Source organism: Sardina pilchardus, chromosome 11, assembly GCF_963854185.1.
Source record: "Sardina pilchardus chromosome 11, fSarPil1.1, whole genome shotgun sequence".
Taxonomy (NCBI): Eukaryota; Metazoa; Chordata; class Actinopteri; order Clupeiformes; family Clupeidae; genus Sardina; species Sardina pilchardus.
In genome coordinates this window covers 8,768,431-8,791,273 of record NC_085004.1, presented here as the reverse complement: position 1 = coordinate 8,791,273, position 22,843 = coordinate 8,768,431, and the positions used below count along the sequence as shown (strand labels likewise).

General features: G+C 43.0%; 1 protein-coding gene across 1 annotated transcript in view; it reads right to left on the bottom strand.

Annotated features, from left to right (window-relative positions):
• Positions 1-17,712: 17,712 nt before the first annotated feature.
• The window catches only part of LOC134095588 (interleukin-1 receptor type 1-like), a 17,505-nt gene continuing 12,374 nt past the window's right edge, over positions 17,713-22,843 (bottom strand). Inside the window, exons 8-11 of the mRNA XM_062549209.1 lie at positions 22,775-22,843; positions 22,312-22,455; positions 21,433-21,594; positions 17,713-18,635 (exon numbers count right to left, since the gene is read on the bottom strand). The exon at positions 22,775-22,843 is cut by the window's right edge and continues 74 nt beyond it. Coding sequence (XP_062405193.1) covers positions 18,163-18,635; positions 21,433-21,594; positions 22,312-22,455; positions 22,775-22,843 — 848 coding nt within the window. The 3' untranslated portion in view covers positions 17,713-18,162. The remainder of the gene's footprint in view (positions 18,636-21,432; positions 21,595-22,311; positions 22,456-22,774) is intronic.

The following is a 22,843-nucleotide window of genomic DNA, read 5'->3' as shown; positions in this document are numbered from 1 at the left end:
GTGTTGAGGCCAAAATCATGGTTTGAGAGATTGTGTAGGAGTATGTTTCAGACCATTTGGAGTTGAGTGGTACCCACTTTGTATGACATAAAAAAATCGCCCTTAGGGTTTAACTTGACCAAAAAGTGTAGGCCTCAACTAGCCTGGAAAACCAGCGCCAACTGCTGGACGGCAAAATGTTTTGCCTGCATTTGGGTCTGGCCTCGGACAGACCCAAACCGTGTCTGTGCCAATAGGCCAACGCTCCCTCAAAACCCCGCCCCAGAGCCCTCTGCCCCGCCCACGTTGATTCAAAATACATCTCTGCGTTGTGATTGGTTTAGTTGCCATCTGCCAGATTCAGGGCAGTGTTTTCAAAATGTACAGTGGTCCGAGGCCAGACCCAAATGCAGGCAAAACATTTTGCCGTCCAGCAGTTGGCGCTGGTTTTCCAGGCTAGTTGAGGCCTACACTTTTTGGTCAAGTTAAACCTTAAGGGCGATTTTTTTATGTCATACAAAGTGGGTACCACTCAACTCCAAATGGTCTGAAACATACTCCTACACAATCTCTCAAAACATGATTTTGGCCTCAACACTTTTCTTTTTCCAGAGATACAGCCTTTTTAAAGTGTACTTCCTGTTTTAAACCAACTTCCGGTTATCACAGGAAGTCATGGATGGTCTCAAAAAGCCGCTTTGAAGAGATGAAAAACATGTATGAGTTTCAAGTCTCAAATTTTCTATCAAGAGATATGAAAAAGTTGGAGACCACCGGATCGGTGGTTGGTGGTTTTTAGCCCTTAATCTCAGTTAACACAGTGGGTTCAAAGGCCATCGTAACAGGGGTTATACATTTCACAGTGTTCTCCCTCAGTATCTCATCTGTCTTATATTACATTTTTAGCCTTGTGTGACTTGATCCACTTGGCCATTTTAAGCCCCTCAATTTAGTCTCCTTTTTCATTTTTGACAACTTTTGGACATATTCTAAGGGGTCAATAAAGAGTAAAAATGGGATATAACATTTTTATCCTGTTTATAGGATGGCATTCCGATCCCTCAAACAGAAAAAAAGGGTTTACACCCCATATTGTCCTTCTAAGAGGTTCATAAAAATCGAACCAACACCTCCTTCAGCCAAGACAATTTTTCATTTTTTCTAACTTCAGACATGTACTGAGGGGATATTAAAATGGACCGGTCGGATCTACCACATTCACATGGTCTACAAAGTGGCATACTATTGCAGGAGAAAAGAACTGTTGGATTTGCATTTCATCTTGTCCTTGAAAAAAGGCAATGAAATTGGCATTTTTAGGAAAAAACACCATTTTGGCCATCTTTGAAGGCCCATAGCCTCGAAATACGAAAACTTACCATTTCAATTTTTTTTCAACATGTTCTCTTACTCATGGACTATATATATGTTAAGTTTTAAAAATGTGAGTGCTATCCATTCATGACCATAAGAGAACAAAAACAGTTTTTTTGTTTTTCATTGCTTTAAAAAAATATGGGTTTGTTTCGATGAATAAGTCTTCAATGGTGGGAAGGACTATAATTCCTTTGTGATATTGGACAACTAAACAGGGTACTGCCCCAGTGTTCAAATCTTTAGAAAATAACATGGTAGGCTTAAGACAGGAGAGGGGTTTAAAAAAAGTGGTGCTCATTAAATACAGGCATTTTCAGCCTTTTTTTAGTACACGTCTATCCACATTTGAAGAGCCATATCTCAGAAACTAAACAAGATACCAAGCTAAAATTTTGGTTTTCCTCTAATGAGACATGGAGGAACATTTTGACCAAAAATCAGAAAAAACTGAGGACCATGGTGTCGGACCTGTTCCAACTGATATGGAATTGCCCATACGGCGGCCATCTTGAATTTTTGGACAAAATTTAACATGCCCCAAGTCTTAATCTGTTTCAATAGGGGTTCTGACCAGGAATCCATTGAGAAAACTTTGACAGAAAACTAGGCCCAAAAAGTTGAGCAAATGACCTGTCTATCATTACATTGCATGTCAATGCAATGTACTGTTATCACTGTTCTTCTTATAGTTATTCTTCTTCCGACCAAAATCAACGATCAAAGGCTCTAAAACCACTGAACCGTTTGACGTCATTCAAGCACTCCTACAAAGGTCTTGAAACGGAGATTTGTTAAATGTATTTTTCACATTTGTGAACTTTATAGTTGTACCATTTAGGTTTAAGCCTTCTTCTCACAGTCGTTTGTACAGTACAAGCTACATTGTTATCATTCTCATCATTGCCATCATGTTTGTTGTTAGCAAGATAGCTAACGTTATATTTGCAGCTATCATTTCCTCAGCCTACCTGTTGCTGCATAGCATCATTCGTTTCACTGTAGGTGAACTTCAGTAGGCCTACTAAACAAAGTGTCAGCGCTTGCAACTCGTTGGCAACTTTATTTCAATCTATTATTTTAATAAATGAAGAGCTATTTTCCAAAATACTATCCACAACTTTAATGCATTTTCATGAATCACTTTTTAAATGTGGGTTTCCAAGTAATTTCAGTGGAACTGTAATTGGGTTATTGTTATTCATCTATTCCAGCGGTGGCCAACCCGCGGCTCGCGAGCCACATGCGGCTCTTTGCTTCTTCTCGTGCGGCTCGCGGCTGCTCAACTGCTGTTCTGACTTCTCCTCGGACCTAAACGTTTTCCTTTTGAAATAGCCTTTATTTCCGGTAAATAAAAACTAATTTCAGAATTTGATAGTAGCCTATTGCCAAAAGTAATTTAATAGTTAACAATAATCATTTTCCCGTCATGATATGGATAGGAATTGGCCAAAACGAAGCAGACGTGTTTATTCTTCAGCCAGGTTTAATGCTACTGTTGCAATCAGGAATACCCTGAAGCGAATCGTAAATAGAAGGAACACGTGCCATTGAAAAGGGCCATTTATCGTTTTGTAGCATAACCCCTCTGGTTAATATGTCAAAGTACGGTAGAAAGCACTCTGAGATCGCAAACCTCCGCCTCGCGCATCCTGCTTAACATCTCGCGCCTCCGCTTAACATCTTGCTTAACAAACAGACAAACCCCGATGAAAACATAACCTCATTTGCGGAGGTGATATGTTTCTAGCCTACACATTCGTTTGGTTCTTGGTATGCCACTGATTCATAAAGCTTCAAACCTGAACATTTCCTACATACTTTTGCAAGTAGGCTGGTAATGGCTATAGACGTCAGTCACTCGTTTTCTTTTTGTTTATTTTCTTTTTAAAAGTTAACTGAACACTTGACATTGCATTATCAGGTGTTGGAGCATTGCTCATGCCAATAAGTCATTCAGTGAGGGGGGATTTGATGTGTGTCTGATCTTTTTACATTTTCCAATGATCATTTATCAATGATCATTGAGCATCTGCCATGTGTCTTACTTTAAATGAAAAACAAAGGAGCTATAACTGTAGGCCTAATGTTGTGCTGTTGTAGTATGGACGCCTTTTTTTGTTGTGCGGCTCTCTTGACTTTTGTAGATTTTTTTTTGGCTCTTCATGCTAGACTGGTTGGCCACCCCTGATCTATTCTTATTGTGTCATACAGTATGTTGTCTTTTTAAGTAATACAATGTTTTACACAGCAACCTTTTTACATTTACATGCAATGGTAATTCCTTCCATGGAATTACATTTTCTAGTTCAAACATACTGTACAGATCTGAGAAAGGCATTCTTCTGAACACATGCTTTGATGAATGGTTGGGTGAATATGTTTGGTGCTAGTAACTTTGTATTTAATTATCCATACCATCTTAACGTTTTTAAATGAAGCATTGGTTTGGATCATATCCACTGAATTTCTTTTTTATGAAATTGTACTGTCACTGTCTTGTTAGCTGATGTGACTGGTGTTAAACTCTTGAAACCAGTTATACCAGAGACTGTATAAACAAGGAGACATGGCACCTAAACAATCCACCATACAAATGTATTGGAACAGGTCATGACGTCAAGATGGCGATTGTGTACACATATACTGCCTCTTCCCCCTCGGCCAAACAAGAACACTTGTTGCATTGTAATAAACAGCATGATTGACGGTTTGTTTTCTTTTCACTACCCTGTCACCCTGATAACAGACAAATGTTGGTGTTTGCACAGTGAGCAAGCACAGTGAGGGGGGGGGGGGGGGGGGTGTTAATATGTGCCTGGATAGGAACCTGATCTTAGTCCAAAATGCACAGAGATGTTACCCGCCGAGTGGCAAGACTTCCCTGAATGGACTTTGGTTACAGGCCTACTAAAAAATATGTATATTGAGCCTATAATAGCCTGGGATATTAGGGACCGCCCCTGTGATTGCATTGTTTTTCTGACTGCAAGCGTTCATGTGCTCTGCTGTCATTTCAAGACTGCTCTTTCTGTCAACTGGCTCCAGAGGACCTTAATCAATCCTGTTCCTGTCCCCATTATATGTTTGGCAAGATCTCTGCATCCAAATCCAACCAACCTACTTGCTAAATCACATCAAATTAATTTGTCTAATCCAAAACCTTTCCTTTACAGTGTTTTGAACGAGAATCCAAGCAAATATATTCTCTAAGAGCCCTCAACTCTGCGTAGATCTGAGCACAGAAATCATCTCACGACGGGGCTCAAGTGTGATTCATGAAATGTTCGTATCACTCCACTTCCAGCGTAAGAATAAACGTGTGTTGATAAATGTGGTGGTTTCAAACAAGCGTGATTTAAAGGGATATTCCAGATTTTGGAAATAAGCTCATTTTCCACCTCCCCTCGAACAAAACAATTGAAAATTACCTTTTTCCTGTTCATCCAGCCATTCTGTGAGTCTGGCGATACAACTTTTAGCTTCAGCCTAGCATAGATCATTGAAACGGATTAGACCAGTAGCATCTCGCCTGCTAGCATGTTTAAAAGTGACTTTAGGACTTTAAGAAGATTTCCGGAATTTTCCCATTTAAAATGTGTCTCTTCTCAAGTTAGAAATTGCTTTAAGACCAACTGAAAATGAAACCTGCCATTTTTCTAGGCTGATTTGACATGGAACTACACTCTCATCTGGTGTAATAATCAAGGCAACTTGCAAACTACTGGCACTACTACTGCTTGTTGTCAATAGGGAGGGAAAGTAATCTCATCGCCATCTAGTGGTTGCATTCCTAGAGGCTAGCGGGAGTGGAGGGGATTTTCTTTTAGAAAAAATATATCTCGGCCCACGATGGGAACTTAGTTAAATGCCTTCAATATGCTATAGGTCAGTTCTATTGCTTCTAGTGGTCATACTTTATTTTTTAGGATCTGTTTAATTGTTTTGAGTTTGTTTGTAACATGGTGATAACGAACTACAGTCCTAGCCACAGTAGCATTTGACGTCACCAGTTTGGGCGCTTCATCTCCAACTGATCAAAACGGCAATTTGCTTAACTGGCTTTACATATTTTTGTAATAACAGAGAGTGATGTAAACCGTGTGGTAATTACCTTTATGTTGGGATAACTTGTGTTGTGCTCCTACTCACACAAGAGCTGGCAGTAAGTGGGATTGTCTACTAACTAACCAACTAGCTAACAGGCTAATAAACAAACCATGCTAGGTGAGTAACGTCGTGGAAGGGTGTCACGTCACTTGTAGTTGTAGTCCATTTATGAAATGAAACGAGCAATTACGTTTTTTTTTTTTTTTTTAAATAAGGCGAAATATGGTCTGCTATTTTCACAGTTAGTAGATTATTACAGTATGCAGACTGAAAAATATTTTTGGTGGATAAGATCGCTGGTATAGCTGCATAGTATTTATTTGAAAAGTCGGTCTATGGGACTTAACATTGGAGCTGCTCTTCGATAGGAACGCAACCACTTGGGGCGCTGGTTTTCACTTTCCCTCCCTATGAGTACTATTTTCAGATGCTACGTGATATCACTGCGCCCATGGTACGTTTGCAAGTTGCCTTGATTATTACGCCAGATGAGAGTGTAGTTCCATGTCAAATCAGCCTAGAAAAACGCCAGGTTTCATTTTCAGTTGGTCTTTTGCACTTCTAACTTGAGAAGAGACACGTTTTAAATGGGAAAATTACCGGAAATCTTAGTCATTTTTAAACATGATGCTAGCAGGCGAGATGCTACTGGTCTAATCCGTTTCTATGCTAGCCTGAAGCTAAAAGTTGTATCGCCAGCTTTACAGAATGGCTGGATGAACGGGAAAAAGGTAAATATCAATTGTTTTGCTCGAGGGGAGGTGGAAAATGAGCTTATTTCCAAAAATGGCGGAATATCCCTTTAAATATCACCCCCATATATGCTCGTTTTAATGGCCTTGTTCTGCCTTCCTTAAGAAATGCATATATTCCTTTGTATATGCTGCCACATTGTGGCGTTACCGGGCAACTGTCTGGTAGTCAAGTAGGCTACTTCCTGTTCTACGTGTTATAGTGATGGGAAAACCGACTCAGTGACGTGAACCGGTTCAACTGAGCGGTTTTTGAATGGCCTACCGGGTTAATTGATTCGGTTTCGGTTCGCGGGGGGGGGGGGGGTCGCACATTTACTCCCTCCGCCATAGTCGCTCCAAACCATGCAACATGCAGCCTCAAAGCGCAAGCATGACATGGAACGTAACCACCAAGTTCAAATATTAATTCGGCTAGATTATTTTAACAGTTGCCATGCACGAAATACTGCAAAAAAAGTAGTGATTTTATAAAGACAAACATTGGCTACAAAAAGCACAATTATATCACAGCCTTTTATTTGCAGAGTATTGATGATACATTACGATTGACTTTCAACGTTAGTTAGCTCTCACCGACCGCAACTGTTTTTCAACTCGTTCAGTCAACAATTCTTTCGGACTGCTTCTTGCTATCTGCTATCAGTACCCCATTTCCTGATTGATTCTACCACCACTCCAGTGGAGGCGCTGATGAGCTAGATTACTACACACACAGTAGCAGAAGAAAACCACCTAGCAAACAGGTACCACCGATTGCACTGACGCACACAGCTCGTGCGAAGCGCGCCGCCACGAATGTGGTAAAAAAAAAAACAGCAGTGAGTCGGTTCATTGACGTGTGGCACTCGATTCTCCCGATTCACTGACACGAATCGGGTTAATTAACCGACTCATCGGTCAGTTCGCCATCACTAACGTGTTAGTCTTAAAAGAGTTTGCAACAGATGAGCACGTTCCTGGCGATTTCCTTTTATATGAAAGTATACGTTTGAGCCCTGGACATTAGTCTGTATTAGATATATTACTTGTCGGGTGTCTCTTGCCTTTGTAACTTTGTAATTGGGATGTGTTTTGTCCGCTTACTTTAGCTTAAGTTTGCTAGTTCTTGTCGGTCACGAGTGATAATTGCTGTTTGCTAGCTAATGTGTGTTAGCAGCATAGCCTAATGCTATTTCATATGTAACGTGAAATTCATGTACTTTTTCTCTGTATTGTTTTACAGTTTTGCAAAACAAAACTAAAGATATCTAAACCAAAGTCAAGCCTTGGATTTATTTGGAGCTTTAAAGGAGAATTCCGGTGTGAAATTGAGCTTAACTGTACCGAAACATGTTAAGGTGTACTCACACGTGTTTTAGACGGACCTTCGCTCACCCCCCAGCATGCCGAACTCTGCCGTTTTCAGCCTAGCTTGCAGTAGGTTTGAATCTATTAGATTGGGCATCACGTAGCCTATGCAGCTAAATCGCTATTTTTAAACCATTAAAACAGTTCCAAGTAACTCCACACTGCATTGGTAGACTTCGGAGGGTCCTGACATTTAAAACGAGATACTGAGAACTTTGGAAATGCACAGGAAGTTTATTTTAAAAAGACTGTTTACAAGCACTACCTTCATAGAATCTCTCCGCTGGGCGCCATCTTGTAATCAAGTCGCGATAAACCGACTGACGAGCACGAACGAACAGGAAGGACAGGGGAACATATTGTGTCTCCATTACATAAGGGGGCAGGAATATTCCCGGAAGTAGAAACACGGATTGAGCTGGTGATCAATGCTCTGCTAACCCCCATAGGACAGCCATAGATTGCAGATTTGTTTGTGATTCCAGAACATCATGTAACATGTGCCCTGTGTTGCCCTTATAGCTTCTGTATATTCTATATAGGGTTACGAAGGCACAACTAATTCATGTCTTCCTCGTATATAACGTTGGTTTCCCGTAAAGAAGTATAGTTAGTATGTCGGTTGGAGGGAAGCTAACGTTCGACATCGCACAGTAGGGAGATTAACCGTAATGTTTGGATAAGAAGCTCAGTCCAGCCTGCACGAAAACCATGACGGAAAGCTATTAGCAAGATCAGTGAAAACGTAGCCTATGGTAGCCTACTGTATTATAGGGTAAAGCATAACCTAGATGCAAGTAAACCTGATTTATTTCCGTGTGACCCATCTATCAGACCAGTTACAGCAAGTTACAGGATGGCTAACACCACAAACTCTGCGTGCAAACGATGGGAAGTAAATGGAATTTGTTTCAGTCCCCTCCCATTGAGAACAACGCAGTCTGTTCGTCCATTTCTTTTAGGTCTATGGTAACAGTCAAGGGAGATTAACCGTAATGTTTGGATAAGAAGCTCAGTCTAGCCTGCACAAAAACCATGACGGAAAGTTATTAGCAAGATCAGTGAAAACCCTACTGTATGTAGTGTATAGCCTAGTCTTTTTTCCATCAGATTTTCAAGCGCAGTAACTCTTAAAGCAAATTATCTTTTAGCGACATAAGAAGCGCCAAGACGGTTTTCCATTGAAGACCAATTCTAGTGAATCAAAATGATCATCAGAGCCCTGTTAATGCACATATTTCTACTGCACTATATGGTTTTCCATCAACAGTTGTAGCGAATGGAACACTTCTAGCGAGTTTATCAAAGGTAGCGAATGGTACACCATTGTGAGGTGAACGTCTTTGTATGCGCGAGACAGAATTCAGATTTTAGCGCCAACTTTGTGAACATTCTGAGCAGGCTTCACTGTAACTTATATCGCTACAAACCTTTTCCATCACATTTATATCGATTTAACTCTTCTTAATCCACCTCTGGCGAGCGAATTAACTTATCACGATAAAACCGACGTTATATATAATAGCGATATAAGTCATTTTCCATCACATGTGTCGCATTAACTTTTGATGCGCATCGCTTTTAAGCTAATTAACTTTTTAATGGAAAAAGGGCTTATGGTAGCCTACTGTATTATGGGTAAAACATTACCTAGAGGCAAGTGTAACCTGCGTTGTGTGGAACCACCGCGGTCCAGCCCTGCACACGCCCGGACTCGAACCCGCGAGACAGCAGCACCTCGGATCGGGAGTCGAGCGCGCTAACAATCCAGCTAAAAGCCCAGGGCCCGTATTCACAAAGAATTTTAGGGCTAAAAGTAGCTCCTAACTGGCGAATTTAGGGAGGAACTCCTAAAAATAATGGGCGTGTCACTCCTAACTTTATGACTCCTAATTTTTTTCACTAAAAGTTATTCACAAAGCATTTTAAACCTAAAAGTAGCTCCTAAGTCTAGGACAGCGTAAAAGAACTCGAGAGGACTTCTAACTCACTAAGACCTATTCACAACCCGCTTTTAGTGGTATTTCACGTCGCGATGTTTTGAAATGACCGTGCAGTGCAGGAGCTCGCTGTCATGCAAGGGAATAAATGTGCATTGCAACTAAGGATGCAAATGCAATAATGCCACCGACAACCAAAACCACCATTGCATGTAAACTAAATGTAACGTCTCATTGTGCCTAATTGAATTAAATCGCTTCTCTCTTTGCAAATAGAGGCTACGTGTTTTCATACAGATTAATTTAAAACATGTTGCAAATATACTGCTCCAGTCCATAGTGTTTCATTAAGCCTAGGCTTGCTTTACTCTTTATTCATTAAGGCTATGCCTATTTATTCATCATCTTCCATCCTTCACAGCCCGACATAGCGCACGCATTCTCACCAGCTAAGACCTAACACCTGTCACTCAACTCGTCATTGTAGGGGAGGTTTGCCATCATTCCCGCGTTATAATCACCAGCCAATCAAGGTGGTCACTTTCATCAAGCTCGTGCATGAGTAATGACGTCAACCATAGCAACGAAGACTCACTTTTAGTTTAGGAGTGGGCGTTTCTCCTTACTAAAAGTAGGTCTGAAAGGCTTTGTGAATAACTTTTAGGGGAAAACTCCTAACTAAAATCTTCTAGCGCGATTTAGGAGTACTCTTAGTGGTAAGATAAAATGCTTTGTGAATACGGGCCCAGGCTACTAGCTTTCATGCCAGCAGCGCTCTTGAAGTGTCGGGGAGTGAGGTTTACTAACGTTCCACAGCATAGCTAACCAGCACCCGTTACACTCACCCCCCTAAACCTCACTCCCGATCCGGGTCACGGCACCAATGTAACCTGCGTTGTGTGGAACCACCGCGGTCCAGCCCTGCACACGCCCGGACTCGAACCCGCCCGACAGCAGCACCTCGGATCGGGAGTCGAGCACGCTAACAATCCAGCTAAATGCCCAGGCTACTAGCTTTCATGCCAGCAGCGCTCTTGAAGTGTCGGGGAGTGAGGTTTACTAACGTTCCACAGCATAGCTAACCAGCTAGCACCCGTTACACTAGTAAACCTGATAAAAAAAAACCTTGATATCATGAATGTCAAATTTCAGTGTGACCCATCTATCAGACCAGTTACAGCAAGTAACAGGATGGCTAACGTCACAAAGTCTGAGCACGAACGATGGGAAGTAAAAGGAATTTGTTTCAGTCCCCTCCCATTGAGAACAACGGAGTCTGTTTGTCCATTTCATTTAGGTCTATGGTAACAGTCTAACGTTAGTAGCCTTTATTAGCATGTGAACATCTATTCAGCTAGATGCTATCGATACCGGCCTCCACTGCACCTCGCAAAAATCCGCTCAGAGTGAAAAGCAAAAAAGCAAACATGTAACCAGAGAGGGTTAAAGCTAAGATTTGTTTCTGGTTAAAGCGGAGCGAGAGGCCCCAACAATTGACCATTTCCACATTCTATTGTTGCAAAGGGGTTGGGAGCGCATACAGTAGATATATAGAACCCAGATACCCCATTGTCCGTCAAGTTCTATAGACAGTAAAAGATATAGACCTGAAGTTCGCCTACAAAAAGGATCCAAAGCTGCCATCTTTGCCCATAAAAGGAGATCCGGGAGTTAATTGAAGCTAACTGCCTATGGCAAGTTGCATTGTAAGTTAGCTCTGGGGTAGCAAAGATCAAAGTGTGCCGTCTTCACCTACCGGAGATCACAGTATCCACTAGACGGCAGTGGAAAAAACTGTGTAGCGAAAAACGTCTGCATTTCCAATGTCATCATCCCCGGGTGAGTTTAACAGGTGCGATAATTGAAAATCCCCATGTTATTTTCCCATAGAAAAAAATCTCAAGATACTGGATCTCCTTATTTGGGCGAAGATGGTAGCTTTTTTGTAGGCGAACTTCAGAGGTCTATGGACAGAGCTATCACGTAGACGTCAGCAGAGCCCAAGGAAGCAAATTTAAACTTTTTTTTGTTTTGTCTACCATCTCCTGCGCAGGCTCAGGGGGACGTACATGTGACGTAGGCACGAAGTCTGACCTATGGCGACGGTTTACTCTCTCTGGACGCATGCGCATTACCTAACCTACGTCACTTTTAGCATTGATTTCGGAAAACGTTTATTACTCAGCCGATAAGACAGTTACGAAATTATGACGTCAATTTCACAATGTTGTATGTAGAAAATGTTCGTATAAAGGCTTAAAACGTTTCAGCTGTAACGTTATTTGATGTCAAAAGTGGCGCTTACGCCCCATAGGATTCAATGGAATGGCTAGCTAGCACTGGTCTCCTAATTACCTTGGTGGCCGCCATACTGTCTACACTCTCCAAACGTTCGCCTGCCCCCTTGGTTCTATCAGGTGGAATGCACCAACGCGGCCGCCATATTGGTGGGGACAACATTCCCCATAAATGACTAGAAGTGAATTTGGTGTGGGCAGGTATTATGAGCTAAAAAGGCCCTAAAAAAAAAAAAAAAAAAGGCGGTGCTATTTAGTCTAGGCCTAGCCTATGTGAATGAAAGAAATGGACATAGCCTAGGCCGCAGGCTGTGTCATCTGCATCCTCTTTTTTCTTCCAACAATTGATGTAAAACACCCGCCCGCTACCCATTGTCATTCATTACAGTAGCCTAATCTATATGCGGACATGTCGCTAGCCTACCAGTAGCTTGCCGTCAAAGCCCAAGTCAAATTAGCGAAACAGCAAACTCTATCTGGTCCAACTTGCTAACATATAGGCCTACTGTATCTAGTATTTTTTCAATCATTTGTTTTCGTTACCGCAACTTAAAAAAAGTTGGGTGGCATAATGTGTAGGGTGGCCCAGGCCTCATTGGATCCCAAACAGAAAGCAATCTCCGATGTGCGGACAGGCCTGTTATAAATCTTTTTGAAAATAAGAAGCACTTCAATGGAGCTCTAGAAGCCAAAGTTTGAACTTCAGAGAATTCGCCTAAATAAAAGACCCCAGGCAGAATTTTAGGCGTAGGCCTATGCAATGTCCTGTCAACCTAGCCTATCTTCTTGTCTCTATTGAAGTTGTATTTCGTTTACAACACTGACATGTTCCTTGGGCGGATAGGTATAGAAGCTTCCAGGCTACAAGAACTTTTACCGTTTCTGTGCATCGGCGCAGACTACTACGATGCGACAGCTGTTATCACGGTAAGCATATGCTCCTGTCTCTAAATAGGTGTAGGCCTATACTTGCTAAGTCACTTGATTTTCTGTGATAAATGCAGCCTGTAGCCTAAGCTAGGCCTACTTCAGAAAACCCAGACCTGTCGTGGCATCAGTTTCGCTTTTCAAACGTGACAGTGTAGCGTGAAAGGGAGAATGCCTGTTGCATTAAGGAAGGGAAGTGAGAGGCCCATGCTCCAAAATCCTTGGAAAAGAATGACTTTGTTTAATTGACCCAATGCTTAAGCTAGGCTGGATGGGGATGTAGGCCTACATGTAGGTAAGAAAGAAGTCTTAGCAACAAAGATGTTTACATTAATATCAAAGAGATTTATTGTAGTAGACAGGTGTTTACGATAGTGAAAGCAAACTTACACTTTGTTTTTTAAATTAACAGACAAAATTTAGACAACAAAGCCGGAAATATAAACAAGGGCCAGACTGCCAAATTGTGTGGAAGTATAGCTCTGGGCTGATATGATGGCAGGAAGGCTGGCAAAGGGGCACGGGAGGTCCTCGGTGTCCTCTGCCGCAATAACACTGGACATTTCTACTGCCGCTAGAGAACAGTGTCATCTTGCGAAGTTACATTCCCAGAGGTGCTTGGGTTGACCCCACACCGGACCATGAAGTGGTGAAAAATGCTCCTAAGTTGCGAAGCTGTTGGATTGTTATTCCAGCCACCTTTAAAAGATAAGAGATGCATACTGATAGCTTTTCAGAGACAGCACCATACTTAAACCATACTTAAAACAACGTTTTAAGTTCTTAATTGTTTCTAGTGCAAGCAAATAGTTTACTGTAAAAATACTGTTTGTTGGTTTCTGTGGACTGATACTCTATATTTTTGGACAGATCTTGTTTATTTATGTGATATCTATGGACAGAACAATAGAGAGGGCACTGGAAACAAATGAGTGACTGAGCAAACAGAGGCTAGTTTTTAACCTGTGGGCCTGAGAACACTCGAACAAGTACAGTATGTGTTGTGGTGGACTATAAATGACTACCTGCTGCTGAATTAAAAAGCAGCTCCAGATGGTCTTGACAAAAAAGGTACGTGCATATGTACTGCTGACACTGGAGCTGCTCAGGTACCATCAACATCAGGGTGTCAATGTTGATAACAAACCCAAGGACAGATAGGCACCTCAAAAAAGGAAACAAAATAGTCTATACAAAACTGCCTCAATCAAGATTTAGGAGTCAGCATAAGCATATTTCGCAACACATGGGAAAATTGACAGGGAAAAAGACCTTTTTGATTTGTGCAGGGGTTTTCCATCATCAGTTCCGGATCCAAGGGGGAGCTTTGAATCCCTTCACTTTTGGATTCCGGCTGTTCATGACATCAAACATCCTGTCAATCACCCTAAACAAATTGGAATTGTCGTGTGAGTATATTTGTATAGGTAGCCTTGCTCCAGCTCCTCTCTACACTAAAGCAAGGGTGCACTCTCCCTCTGACAACTGCATCTCCCAGCACATTATACGCCACTTTCTTTCATCACAGAGTTATTCCCCTTTTAGATTTTCTTTGTGTAGTGTATGTGTGCATGCCTTGTATGAATGCTTTAGGATGCCTACATTTCATACGGGTTAGTATAAGAATCACCTCGATAAATTCTGCCATAGCTTCACAGTCCCTGAACTGTGGGCAGCCAAGGTTTCTCCAAGGAGCCAAGGAGTCCGTAGGGCAGTTGCTACAGAGTCCGTAGGGCAGTTGCTACAGAAGAGCTGAGTGTCTGGGCTGCAAGAGCTACTTTAATTTTTTGAGTCTCGAAATTGACGTGTCTGTCTGACACTTTATTGGCAGCATGCAATCCTGACTGTGTTTGGATGTTATTAAGGTGGACGATATATGACCCGCTGATCTCTCCTGTTCTGCTCGTTATTGGGCTGTATGCCTTCAACATGTTTCTCGCCAATGTTAGCATATGGCATGCATCCATCATGAGGAAAAAAGTCTGTAGTGGTTCATTAGGTAGCAAGTGTAGCCGTCATCCCAGAAGCTCACGCATTTTTTGGTTGGAAGCATGACCATCATGGTTGGTCATGCATGTGACTTTTAGGCCGCAGCGTGGCAGCTCACACAGAGCATTTTCCACAAGTGCTATTTGTGTCTCAGGGGAAAGTGGTTGGTCAAATAATAGGCTATTGGAGCCTTCCAGTGACCTTGCAGGCCGACCACCAGTAAATAAAGAGCCTCGGTGGCTATTAGACCATCACATGGGCCATTTCCCATATCCACATAACCGCTCTTTGATGTTTCAGAGTAATGATGGTATTGGACCTGGTGTTTTATGGACATGGCATCCAGCATTAGACATACACAGCCATATTTAGCAGGTCCTGCCTCTTTTTTTCTCTTAAGCATCTCCAACATTGGCATTGCTATGCTTTGATGGTTTAACGTAATGAGAACGGTGCCGAAAGAAATCTAATCTAGATGGGTTTATGACTGGGTTTCTCTACAAAATATTCCACTTACATGTCTGGCTGTGACATAATTTAAGCACAGCCTACAACAAACTCCTGTGAAATATGTCATTTTTAATTTAGTGTTTCTGCAAAACGTACGGCCACCGCACGCTACTGCTGCTAGCAATAGACATGGGGCCCTATCATGCCGACCGCGCAATGAGCTTTTGCCACTTCCGCAACCTATAATTACTATTCTCTGCGAGCGCATCCTTCATTTTTCCAGCGCAAATGTACGTTCTCTAAATGGGAGATGATATTGCGCCCTAACGGGCGTGTCAGTGAAGAGAAGAGGTGTGGTTCGGCGCAAAGCTCGCCAGTCGCTAATATATGGATGCAGAAAGTAAGTGCGCCACTGACCAGGAAAACCTAGTCGGAAATCACTCGCGCATAGCTGAAAGGCTATTTTATGATCGCGTGAGGCTTGGGGATATGGAAGAGTGCACAGTGCGCATACCCTACTTCTTTCATCAGCAGGAGCGCGCAGCCCGAATATAATTAAATAATATTTGTCCGTTTCTCGGTTTTAGGTTCGTGTATTGGTCAGCAAAAAGTAGCATACATAGCATAACAACATCCACATGCAATAATACAACAATAACGTCTAACAGTGACCTGCTCATTTAGACAACATTACACAGCCCTATGGCTAAGTTACCTTCAGTTAGTTTTGTTTTAGCATACCTTTAACGTCTGGCATTAAACAGCTGTAGCATTCTGACAACTGTCTACCTTGTTATTGGAGTTATTCCAATAACAATATCTGGAATAACTCCTCTAGCTGCCTCCATCCTCCATCCTTTCTGTTTTGTTTGTTTAAAAGAACTTGCGATATCCATGATGAGTAGGCTATTGAGTTAGTGAATTAGCCTCACATTGTGTGCTGATAGCGGAGTAAAAGAAAACAACAGGTAGCCTAGTTGTGCGCCTGCATGCGTAATCTCTCCTGTTCAGACGAAATGTGTGCGCGTGGATATAGCTCTATAGCGCATTAAGTTAATTTTGATAACGTGTTGACTGACTTTTTCTTAAAATAGAAGAATGTAAATAGCCTGATGGCAGGCAGCTAATGGGATGCTGTGCATATTGGGTGGGTACGGTATGGCATGCCAATTTGGTGTGAATACACACACACACACAAGGGAAATGTAATAATGATAATGATCAATAGTGAGAACTGGCTTCTGGCTACTGTTGCGGCTGCTGCGTTCATTCTGAAATAATCTATTTAAGTCATAAGCCCCGAGAGACCGTAGGCAAGTGCCTAAAACCCCCCTTAACTGTTCTAAAATCAGTGTAGCCTAAACTACGGACTCGAATGGCTTATTGCTTTTCTAAAACGGTAACTATACGTCGATGTATTCATAGATAATCATTCTTCCGCCAATAAATATTTCCTCCATATGAATGGTTGCCATGCAACATCGTGACGCAGCCACTTTAACTTTTGTGCAAGTTGTGGTAGTGCATTAACGAAATGCGGTCATGGTGTATGTTTGTGTTGGATTTTATAACAGCATCGAACGCGATTCAGCCAATCATCATCAAGGACCGGAACTATCCGTGTTAGAAAATAATATGCACACATCATGTACATTATTTTCACAATTTCCCAGCATAAAAGTTGGGAAGGCTTAGCCTTAAGTCGGTCTCTTCTGGAGTAGACGCCCAGGTAACTCCGCCATGATAATACCAACAGACCATTGAACAATGCGCCAGGCTTTTAAAGGGAATGAGAGTGTGAAATCTAATTGGTTTATTGCATGCTACGCCCAAAAGACACCCACGACTAATTAACTCAATTAAGACAACCCCATTTCACTTTGCGCTGAGCGCAATGTTCACTTTTCACGCAGTCATTATAGCCTTTTGCGCTAGGACCGCCCCCGAAGTAACTTGCACGAGTGACTTGCGACAATGCCCATTTGATCCTGATAATAGAGCCCATGGAGTGTGATTGAGTCAGGGTTGGAGAAGGGATCACATACTGAGGAAGAACCACCCCTTCAAAGATTGAATTAAAGCCACACCCACACAACAGCACTAGCCTCGCCCATATATCGAATATAGCCACGCCCACATACCATCACTGGCCACACCCACACATCACATTCTTTGGAACGCTTTGACTTGTGCCAGCAGATCCTGCTTCTCTTCCTCAGAGTGTAGCATCATGAACATGCCCCCAGAGTGTAGCATCATGAACATGCCCCCAGAGTGTAGCATCATGAACATGCCCACAGAGTGTAGCATCATGAACATGCCCACAGAGTGTAGCATCATGAACATGCCCACAGAGTGTAGCATCATGAACATGCCCACAGAGTGTAGCATCATGAACATGCCCACAGAGTGTAGCATCATGAACATGCCCACAGAGTGTAGCACTGTAGCTGCCTGGCCACTCTAGCTGTTGAAGGTAGAACTGATTGTTTTCTGTCTTTATATCAACAGTACTCATATCAGTAACCTCGAGAAACAGACATCTATGAGTGAAATCGCCAGAGGCCAACCTTTATTGATACAGTGATCACAATCATTGTGGTGTTCTCTCTTACATACACACAAATACTCTCTCTCTCTCTCTCCCTCTCTCTCTCTCTCTCTCGCACAGCCTCCGGTTTAAGGAGTACAGTACAGTCCCAAGAGAGCAGCTCTGTATCCCACTGACACACACTTCTTCAGAGCTCCACGTGAGGTTCCAGAGGGTTCCAGAACTCCACATGAGGTTCCAGCAGTTGGAGACCATTTCAAATGTTCAGACATGATTTCATCATCTTCAAATGATATCTTCAGCCAATGTTCATGTGTTGGCTCTGTGTCACAACACTGCTGCTCTTTGAGCTCTAACCTCCTGAGTGTCCATGTTGGACTGATGACCAGCCAGCAGCTCCCTCTACAGGCCAGAGTCATTGCCATTCTCACACATCTCACCTCTCAGACTGGGGCTGTGTGTGTGTGCGTGTGTGTCTGCGTGCGTGCGTGTGTGTGTGTGTGAGTTCCAGGCCTGCCCTTCCCTCTGATGGGCATGTGGTAGCGCAGCTCCTTCCAGAAGCGGGGGGTGGGTGTGATGAAGGCTAGCACATCCTCTTCCTCCTCCTGAGACTCCTCTGCCGCACTGCAGCAGGTGTGTGTGCAGGTGTGTGTGTGTGTGGGACGCAGGGCTCCCTGCTCCTCCTTCAGAAGCTGCACGGCCGGCGAGAGGGCGGAGTCAGCCAGGCCCCCCAGGTCGATCAGGACGACGCGCAGCTCCTCGTCTTCCAATAGGGAGCGCTGCAGAGCCAGCTGCTGCTCAGGACACGCCCCCCAGTCGGAGGATTGGTCCCCATAGGATTGGCCACGCCCACCACCATATATGAGCAGGACCCGACGACTCAGAGAGAGTGCGGAGCATACCGCGTCAACTAGAGCTGTGGAGACAGAACACACACACACCACATTAATTAGAGCTGTAGAGACAACACACACACACACACACACAGGAGACAGAACACACAAACACCCACACATCACATTAATTAGAGCTGTAGAGACAACACACACACACACCAGGTCAATTACCCTGCGATCCATTAGTGTGGTAAATCCCCTGCCCGAGTTGGAAAGTGAAAATTATCTAGCTTTCCTGCAGCATTTTACGGAGGAACGCCCCCTTTAACTCTGAGCTTTTGAGGGTACCCCGAGGTGGTCTTACGACCTTACGACAAACATGGCTATGCCCATAGTTGAGATGAGATGATATTTTCTTTGTATTTGTACTGTGTCGGTCGTTTTAATGAGGATGTAATGCTTTTACACACTAGATTACATTGCTGCTTCAATCCGGTCACCAATTCATACATTTAACGGTCTTGCTGTGCGTGCAATACAATGTAACGATTTGTTTTCCAGACAGTTTGCTTAAGAGGCTAGTATCACAAAACAATAACAATGACTAGCTAGCCTGCTAATGACTAGCTAGCCTGATAATGGCCTTTTCCCTGAGTCCCTATTCACTTCGACTCGGTTAGTGAACTTCCTTTTCAAGTCACACTCGTGGGTGCAGAGAACACTCGCATTGAAGGGGTAGGGGTTAAAACAGCGCACATTTCGGATGCGCCTGAAGGGAGAAGGGAATTGACGTCAGATTTGTTTATAATAGAAACTGTGAAGGCAATATATTACATCGCCAATAAAGATGTTCTGGACACCCTGTGTGTTAGACATTGTACATTGTACATGTAAATTCCTCTTCTCTCCTTTCATTACTATGAGTGAGGAGTTGCATTTTATGCTTTATTTAACATGAAATTATAAAAGTGCTGTAAATGCGACCTGCACATGTGTAAATATTACAGCCTACTTCTGACGCAGCCCTCGGCTTTGAACTGACGTCGTTGGGGTGGGTTTCAGCCTGTGCAGTCGCTCAAAAATGAACTGCGCTGGCCCAAAGCTGACGCAGTCGGACATGATTTCTAACCAGTTTGCATTTCGTCTGTCCCAGTATGCATTGTGTTTTACCCAGCATGCATCACATCAGGTCAGATCTGCGCAGATTTTCCAGAAGTCAAACGCGCCTAATACCGCCATGCCTGGAGGCGTGGTAGCCCTTCTCCCTAGGCACTTCACTCGACTCAAATTTTGTTTCGGATGATACTCAATGTGGCGGACCCTCGCATGAACGCGCAAATGAAGTGGAAGTGTGTAGGGCGAGGGCCAAGGGGCACATTTCAGAAAAGGCCATTGACTAGCTAGCCTGCTAAGGCGTATTCGAGTTCGGATGCGGCTGACTTCGGCTGGCTTCATACGTCAACGTGAGCTTGAGTCTGACCAGAAGGAGCGAAAGTTTTAGATGCAAATAGTACCAAACTAGCCTAGAAATCTTGGCCCTTTCCGAATCGGAGTCCCTACCTTTTCAAGTCACACTCGTGGGTGCGGAGAACACTCGCATTGAAGGGGTAGGGGCAAAGCCATCGATATGTCAAAGTTGCGACACAACCATTCACTCCTGTGTCCAAAAAATGGCGGCACATCCAGTATGTCATGGTCGTTCAATAGTTCCTTTCAATGGGGAAATGAATGAATATCTCAGGTGTTAAGACTTTTCTACATGACTTATGGTCATGTGCATAATAATGCATTTTCAGTGAGTAATATGTATGTGGCAATGCAGTTTATAGTCATTTTCATTGAGTATTTACCGTAAATATTAATGCGATCGCTGCAGTCAGTCCCGTAGTAAACCAGGGACCAAAGGAACTACTGAGACTACCACTAACCAAGTGACCGCTCTAATCTGGCTCTAACAGTGAATTCAACGGGTGTCGCAACTTTGAGATATCGATGGCTTTGGGTAGGGGTTAAAACAGTGCTACATTTCGGATGCGCTTGAAGGGAGAAGGGAATTTACGTCATATTTGTTTCATAGAAATTATGAAGGTAATATATATTAAATCGCCAATAAAGATGTTCTAGACACCCCTGTGTATTAGAATGTACATTCATCTTCTCTCGTTTCATTGTTATGAGTGAGGAGTTGAATTTTTTGCTTTATTTAACATCAAATTATAAAAGTGCTGTAAATGTGACCTGCACATGTGTAAATATTACAGCCTACTTCTGTACGATCTTGCACATTTTACTGAGTATCAAACTAAACATGAGTTGTTACAATGTAGCTTAAATCACGCTTTTGTCTGTAAATGCTGTCATACCGAACTGGCAGGGAGATTACACGAGCTGCACGAACGCGTGAAAACGGTTGCACCTGCGTACCAAGTCAGCATCAATGCAAACTTGCTCCTGGAGCCGTGGTAGCCCCTCTCCCTAGGCACTTCACTCGACTCAAATTTTGTTTCGGATGACACTCAATGTGTTGGCTGCTGCCTGGTGGCATCCATGTTCTTCCCAAAAAGACTACAAACCCCAGCGTTCGCACTGGCCACTAATTTGCACAGCAGGTACGGCAGGTGGACGTACGAGACTTACGAGGATAGCAACATTAGAACTGTGGAGACAGAACACACACATGCATGCACACACACACACACACACACACACACACACACACAAATATACACACATCATCCTCCCGCCGACATACACACCACACACACATCATCAGTTAGAACTGTAGAGACAAAACACACACGCACATACACACACACACAGAAACTTCATTGATTATAACTGTAGAGACAACACACAGACACACACACACACACACACCTTCCCCTGGCATACAGTCTCTGCCCAGGATAAAGAGGCGGTAACCATAGTGACCCTCCAGCATCTTGGGGAGGGTGCTCAGGGCGAAGGTCTCCTCAGGACCGCCCTGGCCAATCAGGCGCGGGTACACCACGTATGCATCATACATCTTCCCATCACCCGCTGCAACAGACAAACACAGAAACTTAGTGTGTGTGTGTGTGCGCTACTCTGGCGGTGTAGAACGATCTTGCTGTTCTTTTGTTCTCAATGTGTGTGTGTGAATGATCTGAGCTACTATGTTTTCTTTTGTGTTATGTGGTTTGTTTGAGTGTTGTACTAAATTTGTTGACCTATATATATATATATATACGGTATATATATATATATATATATATATATATATATATATATGTGTGTGTGTGTGTGTATATAATTTTATGTAGTAAGTGGCATTATGTTTCTTCACCAGGCAAACAGAATGTTGCAGCAGGCAAACTAATAAAAAAAAAATAAATTCAGATTTTTAACTTAGCTGCATCAAGCATCAAATCATATAGAGAGAATCGCGATGCATCTAAGAATCAATTATTTTTCCCTTTCCTTGAGTGTGTGTGTGTGTGTGTGTGTGTGTGTGTGTACCTGTGCTAGGGTAAAGGTAAGGTATTGTGTCTCTGCAGGCTAGGGTGATATGTGTGTGTGTGTGTGTGTGTGTGTGTGTGTACCTGTGCTAGGGTAAAGGTAAGGCATTGTGTCTCTGCAGGCTAGGGCGATATGTGTGTGTGTGTGTGTGTGTGTGAATACTGTGTGCGTGTGTGTGTGTGTACCTGTGCTAGAGTAAAGGTATGGCATTGTGTCTCTGCAGGCTAGGGCGGTGTGTGTGTGTGTGTGTGTGTGTACCTGTGCTAGGGTAAAGGTAAGGCATTGTGTCTCTGCAGACTAGGGCGATGTCGATCTTGAAGACCCAGTACAGCAGCACACCCTGAACAAACATAAAGGCCAACGCCCCGAACACCAGGCCCAACGGCAGCAGCAGGTTGGAATCTGTCAATCACACAAGGTCAAAGGTCAATCAAGGCTTGGGAACTGTAGGAGAACAGAGCCATAGCAACTACACTATATTGACATAGCAACTACACTAAATTAACATAGCAACTGCACTATATTGCCACAGCAACTGCACTAGAAATGGCTGGTTACTTACTTACAAACACACACACACATACACACACACTGAATGACACTGGAGTTTGCGAACTAAATTGAGGTCAAAACAAACTCTTCCAGGGCTCAAATAAAAATATAAATATCATGTGCCATATCTCACTTTGTATGTATGTGTGTGTGTGTGTGTGTGTCTCACCTGAATCTAATCTGAAACTGGCTTGTCGGTTCCAGCGGTAATTAAGGGCCTCGCAAGAGAAGTTCACAT